Source organism: Vespa velutina, chromosome 8 (assembly GCF_912470025.1).
Source record: "Vespa velutina chromosome 8, iVesVel2.1, whole genome shotgun sequence".
NCBI classification, from domain to species: domain Eukaryota; kingdom Metazoa; phylum Arthropoda; class Insecta; order Hymenoptera; family Vespidae; genus Vespa; species Vespa velutina.
In genome coordinates, this window is record NC_062195.1 from 7,342,101 (window position 1) to 7,353,305 (window position 11,205).

General features: G+C 28.0%; 1 protein-coding gene across 2 annotated transcripts in view; it reads left to right on the plus strand.

Annotated features, from left to right (window-relative positions):
- LOC124951310 (cGMP-dependent protein kinase, isozyme 2 forms cD4/T1/T3A/T3B) overlaps positions 1–11,205 on the plus strand; it is a 52,513-nt gene that overhangs the window by 18,695 nt on the left and 22,613 nt on the right. The window contains exons 1-2 of one of the 2 annotated variants that reach the window (XM_047499537.1): positions 7,821–8,233; positions 9,320–9,486. In XM_047499537.1, coding sequence (XP_047355493.1) covers positions 7,971–8,233; positions 9,320–9,486 — 430 coding nt within the window. In that variant the 5' untranslated portion in view covers positions 7,821–7,970. Of the gene's footprint in view, positions 1–7,820; positions 8,234–9,319; positions 9,487–11,205 lie in introns of those variants that run through there. The other variant, XM_047499534.1, reaches the window with a different exon arrangement.

An 11,205-nucleotide genomic window follows, 5' to 3' on the forward strand; every position in this document is an offset into this window, starting at 1 on the left:
ATATATATATATATATACACATCTCGGGTACGCGTATTATGTTTATATGCTTATATATGAAATGGGAAGTAAAATTGTATACATTCGTTTACGACTACCTTCATATAACCCCACCCACTGAAACACGTTTCGCACGAATTTGTTTCTCCCTTTTTTTCTTTTCTTTCATCTTCATCTTCTTCATTTGGTTATTCTTTTCTTTTTATTTCTTTTTCGTTCGTGTCACCTCGTAAAACGGTAGATTTTGCGTGACGAACGATTTATCATTTTTCTTCTTTATTTTTTTTTCCTTTTTGCATCTCTCGTATTCCCCCCTCACCCTCCTTCTCCTACCGCTTCTCTATCATCCATCAAAAGTTTACTATCGAAGAAGAATACAATCGAAAAAGTATCATCGAAGTTAGAAAAATTTCGTTACAGCGAAAAGTAAAATCGAAATAGTTGTAATAATTCTTTATATTTTTACAGATCTCTTTTTCTTCCTTCTCTTTTTTTTTTTTTTTTTTTTTTAAGCATGCAAAATCGATGAAGATCAGTAATATTATGCTAGATAGCCTGTATCTATCCCCCTGACCCCTCACTGCCATCCATTATCCTTTACCCTATCATCTATATAAATATACATAAGTGAGAATGTATACGTGCGTTAAGCATTACAAATTTATTTTTTCCTTTTTAACGATTACCGTTTTGTAACTCATTGTTACAAATCGTCGCCGTCGTCGTCGTCGTCGTCGTCTTCGTCGTGAAATTCCTCTTACAATGTTGTATGTATGCCGATGAACGTCGTTGAAAATGGTCTCTCGCAACCGATCGCACAATAGATCGACACACTTCTTGGCAAACTCACGCGAAAACACGAGACAAACTCTATATACAAGCTAATTCGATCTCATGCTTGGCTGCTTTCGAGATCGTTGGATTTCTGGTGTCTAAACGTATCTCGCATAACCTAATACCAGTTGACACAATCTACGTTAATACGTTTGACGCGTATATTTCGAAGATCATTTTCTTTTCTTTTCTTTTCTTTTCTTTTCTTTTCTTTTCTTTTCTTTTCTTCTTTTTTTTTATTCTCTTTTCACTCTCTCTCTCTCTCTGTCTCTCTGTCTCTCTGTCTCTCTGTCTCTGTTTTATTATTTTCTTTTTTCGTATCAAACATTATTAATCATTTTCTATTTAATTTCATAAATATATCAAAGACATTCGTTATTATTATCGTAACGTCGCTTATCACATTAATTTATTATTTTTCTATATTCAATTTTAACGAAAAATCATACAAGTCGATATTTCATCGAACTACGGTTAATTAATAATTATTTTCCTATAACCGATTGACTTTAGAAAAAAATAACAATTGTTAATCGATTGCGATTAAAGGTGAATTCTTTTTTCTTCGCCCCCCCCCTTCCCCCCCCCCCTCGCCACCATGAAAAAAATTGTCATAATTATCATTTAATACAAAGGGAGAGAGATCAAAGATATACGGCACTGCTTTATTCCTCCCCCTCCCCCCGTGATCATAAATATCTCCCTCCCTCGCATAGAACGAGTATATATATGTATATATATATATATATATATATATATATATGTATGTATGTATATACGAGTGCGCACGTATATACATGCGCGCGCATGAGCATGTACATATAACCAAATACACACACATATACAGATATATACACACGCCAACGCGATCTTATTCGCACGAATACTTTAATGCGAGGCAACGCGCTCTTTACCCCTTCCTTTCACGCTTATCTCAGCAAGCGGCTAAAAATAGAGGCCGTCACGGCCACCGGCGACATTTTAAAAAGTTAAAGCCGGCTGAACGAGAAAAAGAGAAAGAGAGAGAGAGAGAGAGAGAGAGAGAGAGAAAGAGAGAGAGAAAGAAAGAGTTAGCGCCTATCGAGGATAACTTGCTTGGCCGGTGGCGCCTCCTCGATGGCAAGTCGTTCACTTGACCTCACGGTTCTTCACCTGTTTCTTCGACCCTCTCATTCTCTTTCTTATTCTTTCTTTCTCTATTTTTCTCCTTTCTCTTTCTGTCTTTCTCTTTCTCTCTCTCTCTCTCTCTCTCTCTCTCTCTCTCTCTCTCTATCTATCTATCTGTTTCTCTTTCGCTTTCGCTCTTTATCATCCGGTTAAAATGAACGGCACTGTACTCGGTCGGTACAACACCGACGCGTTACTAAAGTCCATCAACCTTGTACCTACGGCGTCGAGAGGACGTTTCCGAGGACATTGACTTAACAGGTTTATGATTGGTCGACCAGAAAAATTAGCGGGAAATATTAATCGTTCGAAACGTTCAAATACATTTATTATTAACGAATTCGTTCGATTAATCTCGATCAAATTCGTTGGAATTCTTCGAATAAATTGTTTGTTCTTTTTTTTTTTTTTTTTTTTTTTTTTTTTTTTTTTTTTTTTTATCTTCGGATAAAAAAATAATAATAATGGTGCGATAAGAAAAAGATCGTCGCTTCATTAAAATGAACGTATTCAAATATTTTTAGTTAAACATTATCATCTCGACTATATTTTATTAATGCGTTCGATGACGAGCGCTTTTTAAGTTTTAAAAAACGGCATTAAGAATACTTACTTACATCAGTGCGCGCGACCGAAACCAACTGTTGCTCGTTAACTCGTTCGTAATAAAAGAGAGTTTAGCTTCGTCTCTTCGCGAACGACAGAAACGAGCGACAATTGGCTTTTAAGACACGCGCGACTGCGTGACCTGTAACGTGTAACGATCTTTCGTTTATATCAATCCTTTCCGCCCTGATTCATCTTTAATTGACCAAAATACTAGATTATCCGTCTCATATTTCATTAGAATTTCTTATTAAAAGAGAAAAAAGAAAAGAAGAATAAAAAAAGAAATGGAAAGATATGAAATTATATCGAACGATATTTAAGAATCTTAATCTCGAGAATCAAATAGAGTTATTTCATAGATAGTTAATCGATTAGATCCGATTAACACCCATAAATACGAATATAAATTTTGTTTATCTATTATACTGCAATAAATCGCTCTCTTTCTCTCTCTCTCTCTCTCTCTCTCTCTCTCTCATCATTTCTATGTGTGTGTATGTATGTATGTATGTTTGTATGTATATATTTTATTAAACATTCAAACATTCAAGAATACGCCATTGCATGGCGGATACGTAGCACGCGTGCGACATCCTTAACAATTTATATTGATGGACCACGCCTACTCGTTTGGACCATCGACGATGCGAATGGACGAACGTTGCTCTCTTTCTCTCTCTCTCTCTCTCTCTCTTTCTCTTGCTTTCTTTCTCTCTCTCTCTCTCTCTCTCTCTCTATTTTTCTCTCTCTCTCTCTCTCTCTCTCTCAATCATTCGAGAATTTGCCATTTCTCTTTGGGATATGGTCGAAACATCTTTGCTGATCTTAAATTGTCATTTGTGGCATACGCTAAAAGATTACGATCTTATAATTACGTTGTAAAGTATGATTTATCGTGGCATCACGTAATATCATTACACGTATGGAATATTACGAGATTCCTTTACTATTTTAATTCAAGCTTAATCTTAACGTTTAATAATTTAATGTCCTTCGAAGCAATAATAATTTTTACTATTGTTCCTAACACCTCTTATATGCACTTCATTCGAAATTTTCAATAATTATAATTTATGCATTTCTCGTGATATCTCCTAAAAAAAAAAAAAAAAAAAAAAAAAACGTGAATTCATTGTTATATTAATCAACTGAGTATAATTGTCGAGAACATAATTTTTACTACGATCGCAATCAGTTTTAATTCTTAATTTAGGCTTATAAACGTTTGTTATGGATGGTATTATTTTCTCTTTAAAAAAAAAAATCTATTCGATTGTAAAAAATAAATAGAAAAAAAAAAAGTAATTCTATTTAACGCTACTACGGTTCTTTTTTTAGATCAGGTGTGACAAAAATGAAGATTTATTACGTTTACTCAAGGATATTCTGTAATTAACGACTGAATTTATGTTTAAATTAACGACATTGAAACACTTCTTTTTTTTTTTTTTTTATTCTTTTACTTTAATCTTTTTTTTTTTTATACGCAATCCATAACACGTTAGAAGTATAACTCATAGATATATTAAATTTATTATTATTTATTATTCATAAACATAATGAAAATTTATAATATATAGAAAATTTATCAAATATCAAGTTTTTGACTAATACTAATCGTTACTCCATACAGGATATATTAAAATAAATTAAAAAACAATAACAATAGTAAATAATCATGAATATTAATATCAAAAATATTATAAATCGTGATATATTTTGATTTATTATTATTCTTTTTTTCTTTTTTTCTTCTTCTTCTTTTTTTTTTTTTTTTTTTTCTTCAAATTTCATATCTCGTTATTAAATTTTCATCAAAGTTGTTGAAATGAATAAAAATACAAATATATCTCTTCTCGCGTATCGTATAAAAGGAAAGTTACAATTGCGAAACTATAGAAAATTAGATATCATCGAAAGGAAGAAAGAGAGAGAGAGAGAGAGAGAGAGAGAGAGAGAGAGAAAGAGATAGAGAGAAAGAATGTGAGAATGACAAGGAAAGAAAGGCGCATTAGTTATCACGACATGATCGCAGTCATTCCATGAATACAATGGCCGTTGGTGCGTTTGATCGTGTCAGCGTGATCTTACATGCAATTGATTAGTTCGATGACCACGTTAAATAGGTAACGGTTGCGTGATCCGCAAACGCATTCTTTTCGATTTCTCTTCTATATACAACAGGAAGAACAACCAAAAGAAATTATTTTATCGATTCGATGAACGTTCCATGATAATATTTTAATCAATCAAATAATTCGATTCTATTCGATAATGCGAAATCGTTTTAATTAATCCATCTAATTCTTATTATAACGAGAAATATATATATATATATTATTATTATTATTATTATTATTATTATTATTATATATAAATGTATTAAAGAAACATATATACATATATATTTATATCAAAACTAAAAGTTGTTGAATAATTTCATAAATAATTTACTCTCCTTCAAGACTTCTTAAGTAAATTTCGTTTTCTTTTTTCATTATTTATTTTTTTTTCATATTAAGAACTAAGAAAATTCCTAAGCTTGTAGATTTATATAACGAAAAAAAAAAAAAAAAAGAAAAGAAAGAGAGAAAGAAAAAAGAAACCAATTAGCTTAAAAATTCTCGAGAAATTTTTATTGATTTTTATGATAACCTAGGGACTTTTGGCTGACTTAGAAAATTTTTATCCATTCTATATTAAAAATTTTTTATCAGCCGATTCAAAAAAGAAAAAAATATATATATATTTTTTCACACACACACACACACACACACACACACACACATAAAATATTGAAAAAGACAGAAAAAACAACAAAAAAGAAGGAGAAACGAACGACGTATAGAATATGTTTTGAAAAAAAAAAAAAAAAAAAAAAAGAAAAGAATAGAAAAGAAAAGAAAAGAAAAGAAAAATCTAATATTATTCGACGAAACGTTTCTCCGGTTAAAATAAAATGAAATGAAAAAAAAATCCGTAAATAAGTACGCGGCGAAATTTAAAATGTCATGTCTATCTAGCTTAACTCTTACCCCACCCCATTCCGTCTCATCCCTTCACCCCCCAATCGACTCACTAAACTCCTGCCCTCTTTTTCTTCGTTAGATCGTTAGCTCGTTAGTCTGGTAGTAACACGTCGAGCTAACGGCCGTTCCATTTGTTCTAACCTACTTTTTATTTTTCGAACGCATATCGAACTATATTATCTAACAATAAGTTAATAAGTTAAAAGAGGTAATAGAAAGAATTAAATAAGAGGTAAACGTAAATAATTAATTATTCTTATTTGATTTATTAAGATCAATTAATTTGATAATTATAACGCATTCGAAACCGGTTTGAACGATTATCATATAAACAAAACAACTTATCGGATCTTTTTCTTAGTTGTTTCTATTCCTCCCCCTTTCCCCTTTTTTCTATGCTTTTTTCATACATTCAACATAAATACATATATATACATACATACATACATACATACATACATACATATATATATATATATATATATATATATATATATATATATATATATATTTGTGTGTTATATATATATATATATCAAATCTGTCCTTCATCCGTTTTACTTTTCTTTCCTTTTGGATCATCCATTCTTGCGATTCTTCTTGCAAATTCGTTAATCTAGTTAGAATTCTTCAAATTGACTCAAACGAAATTATTTAAATCTGACATATAAAAATTATAACGAGGGTAGATGAAATGATTTTCGTTTAATTATCGCATGATCATTTTCATATTCGCGGTACCGTCGATTTGTCACTTATCAGTACATTGAATTGTTTGATTCTTTTTTCTTCTTTCTTTATTTAATTATTCAATTATTTCTTTATTTATTTATTTATTTATTAACTCATATGAAAATTCTGCGCAGAGCATTTCAGTTTTTTTTTTCCTGTTTTTTTTTCTTTCTTTTTTTTTTTTTTTTTTTTTTTTTTTTTTTTTTAATAAATTTCTTTCTCCTTCAACAAAGATTTAAAATGGAAACTCGTCGTTGTCGTTATTATTATTGCCATAGGTCATATATCATAGATCACTGTGTACGGTTGTAATTTCTTCGATTGCGAGTTCGCAAGAAATATTATTTATCTTACGAAATATTATTCAGTTTAACATTGAAATCAATTGTATAATCGATAACGACTTTTATTGTAGCAATCGACGTATATTAATAATATGACGGGCGGGGAAAGAGGAGAAAAAAGAAAAAAAAAAAAAAAAAAGAAACTTTTTATTTACGTTTTCGAAATCGAACGTAATATATATATAAATGTTCTGTGGACTCAAGGAAACTGGTGGATAAAAACAACGCGATGACGAAGTAAAAAATGAAAAAAGGAAGAAAAAAGAAGAGAAAAAAAGAGAAAGAGAGAAGTTTCTCGATGTTTAAATATAACGCGCTCGTTTCTTACATAATTCATACAGATTCACACACGCGCACGCACTTTGTGGGTCGACGGTTTTTTTACACGTGGGACAGAGACATGTCTCGTCGCGTCGCTCATTTTTAAAGGACGAAATGAATTGTGCGATGCTATTTTAAACATTTTAGTTACGATCAAATGATATGAAAAACAACAAATAAAAACGTAGAAGGCCTCTATCCATCTTATCTCTCTTCCTCACTTTCTCTCTCTCTCTTTCTCTCTCCTCTCTCTCCTCTCTCTCTCTCTTTCTCTCTCTCTCTCTCTCTCTCTCTCTCTCTCATTAATCGCGAAACGTTGAATTGAAAATCGAGATTTTTAACCTGTTAACATGGATCTTTGTTAATAATCATTTTTATTTTTATTTTTATAATTAAAAATAATGTCGAAAGTAAATAGAGAAAAAATATTAAAATTATAAATCATATAATAATAGAAAAATTCAATTTTATGAACTTTTTATAACATATTCGATATTATTAATTTGATTGTTCGTTATTTTGGACGATAATATTAATAATAGTAATAATAATAATAATAATAGTAATAATAATAATAATAATAATAGTAATAATAAAAAAAAAATAATAATAATAATAATAATAATAATAATAATAATAATAATAATAATAATAATAATAATAATAATAATAATAATTCGACATTTCAATTTATCGCGGTGTGGGATGAGCGTAAGCAATTGTAAAAAAAAAAAAAAAAAAATAAAAAAGAAAAAATCTTTGTAAATTTTAACAGTAAGTCGATCGAAGAAGTCCTTTTTCTATGGATAAACGTGTACAATGGCATTCGATAACGGATTAAATGGTATCATCTACGACGAAACATTAGATGGTGGGATTAAGGAAAACGAAAAATCTTAAATTGGAGATTTAATAAAAGGAAGAGAAAACTAAAATGGAAAAGTTAAATGAACTAGAATTGATGATTAATAATGTGTTCAATACACTTAAAGTTTTTTCCTATATTATTGAAGAAATCAAAACGATTATGGAAAATAAAGATGACGAAATTAAGGAACTACAGGATGAAGTTAAAATTTTTAGATCAATAGCAGACGTTATATACATGAAGGTCAAAAGAAGAAAAAAAAGAAATGCAATATCCGCTGAACCTGTTTCGGACGAAAAATCAATAGGAAGAATTAATAAGGATTTAAGGTAGAACCAGTAGAAAATAAATTCTGATAACGACACGATTCAATTTTATTTTTGTTTCCTTTATCTGCGTTAGGTGTACGTATATACGTGTTTCTTTTTTTCTTTTCTTTTCTATTTTTCCTTTTTTCTGTTTCTTTTTTATATAAAAAGATATATCGTTGTCAAATCAAATTACAGGATGTAATTGTTATTTTAACAATAAAAAAAATAAAAAAAAAAAAAAAAAAAAAAAGGGAAAAAAAAGGGAAAATATAATAAACATATTGTTGGTTGTTTACGTATAAGATATTGAAAAATCAGATATTAATTATTCGATTAATTTAATAGAATACATTAATATAAATATGATTCAAGTAAAAGGAGAAAAAAGAAAAGAAACAAAAAAAGATAAAGAAAAGATGTTCCTGGAGATAAGGTAATTTTAAAACAGACGAGTATAAAGATATCAAACGAATTTTAATCTTTTTTATAAATATAAATTTGAAATCTGAAATATATATATATGCATACATACATATGTATATGTATATATTGTAATGTATACGCATATATTATAATGTATATGCATATGTATATATTATAATATATATTTATATCTATATATATATATATATATATATATATATATATATATTGTCGAAATAATCCATGAAATAAATGTTTTGATATTATCAAAAAGATTCCAATCTACGTTCTAATCATTTCATAATGAAAATGCGATATATTGAAGATAGATCGTTGATCACGATAGGTAGAACGAGCTCATTTATTTTCAACCCGTTATTCCGCGACCGTATTTTATAATTCCCGTTGTAACATAGTGTTTACTTAGTATTTACACGAGTGTCGACGGGCATCATTATCATCTGACGAACGATCGATGAAATTTTCAATATCCATATTGTCATGAAATAATAAAACAATTATGTTCGTATATCGTTTCATTAATCATAAATAACATTTAAAAATTGTTGTTTATAATAAATGTAAATAATTTTTTCTATCTTGTTTTTTATTTTATTCTCTCTTTTTTTTTTTATTTATTAATTTTTTTCCTTTTTTTTTTTTCTCTCTCCTCCCATATAGATCCAGGATTCTTATCAAAGAGGCAATTCTAGCGAATGACTTCATGAAGCATCTAAGCATGGCGCAAATTGAAGAAATAGTTGATTGTATGTTCCCGATTACCTTTGAACGTAATTCCACCATAGTACGTGAAGGAGATGTTGGCTCGACTGTATTTGTCTTAGACGGTAAGTAAATTTATCAATATTATCATTATTAAACATTATTATCTCTATAAAATTTACAAATTTTACGTATGATTTCTCTTCGAATACAGATAGAATATGAACGAATAATTTTTAAAGTAATCGATTAATTAATAAATATAAATACGAATAATACAATAATAATAATAATAATAATAATAATAATAATAATAATAATAATAATAATAATAATAATAATAATAATAATAGTAATAGTAATAGTAATAATAATAATAATAATAATAATAATAATAATAATAATAATAATAATAATAATAATAATAATTTCTTGTTTGAACGTTTTGATACTGTCGATTTTAATTTAAGAATATTCGTACGTCTTTTAAAAGTCGATGAAAAGAAAGAAATATGGCTGACGGCATATTTTATGCTCTTGATCAATTAAAAATGTAATAAGAAATAATAGCTATGAGAAAGAATTTGAAATGAAATTTTATTTAGATAATAAATCATAGACATATAATTTATAATCGTAGAATAGATTAGATTAGGTCGAATTAAATTACGTTCGATGCTGATATTTAAAAAGAATGCACGTCATTGTTTATGTCTACTTTAATAATATGTTCGACTCAATCGAACAAATCATTCGAAACTCATAACGAGAAATTCTCGTATAAGATTTTTTTCTTGATCTTACAAAATTCTACAATTTTTTTTCTTTCTCTTTTGTTTTTTTTTTTTCTGATTCCACGTGGAAGAATTCGTATCGACGAAAATATTTACTTGACGATTTTGATCTTTCTTTTTAAAGAACGTGAAAATAAAAACAAATATTATTTACGATGAATATTAGTAAAGAATATTGGTAACGATGAAACTAATCGAGTTATGATCACTTTGATCATAATAATTATAACAATGTGTTGTTCTTTAAAAAAGAAAAAGCAAAAAAAATATCATCAAAATATTTTTTTTTTTTTTTTTTTTTTTTTTTTTTTTTTTTTTTTTTTAATATTTATCGAATTACTATGCCTAATTTTTATAATAATAATATCTTATATTTATATATAGTAGACATATACGATATATTGTATATACGATATATATATATATATATATATATATATATATATATATATATATATATATAAAAAGAGATAAGATGAAATCTAGTAATGATTTTGTATGACACATCATTCTCTCTCATTTTACGATATATTATCCGTAATATCTTTATTTTGATATCATTTGATAATTGTTACGATTCAATAATATGATATAATATTAAATAATGATGACGTTTATGCGTTTATAATGTAACACCGATAGACGGTGCGAAAAAGAGAAAAAGAAATAATGAAAAAAAAACAAAAAAAAAAAAGAAAAGAAAAAAAAGAAGAAAAACAAACAAAAAAAGGAAATATATAAATCACATAAATGAGGTTATTATTTGTTTGGAACAAACACGTCATGTCAAAATGATTTGACGACATTTATTCGCATTATCAAAAGTATTAAATGTTATCCGAATAACTGAATTGTACAATATGTCAGGTGAAAAAAATATTTTATTCGCTGATCGCAGGATTCAAAAACGAAAAGAAAAAAATGTTTTCTTTCTTTAATTAAATATTCGGACAAAATGTATAAATACTTTTTTTATTTGTTCAAAAAGACGTCGCGTTTGAACATTTTTTTTTTTGTCTCTCTTCTTTCTTTACTAGAGTCACTTTCAAT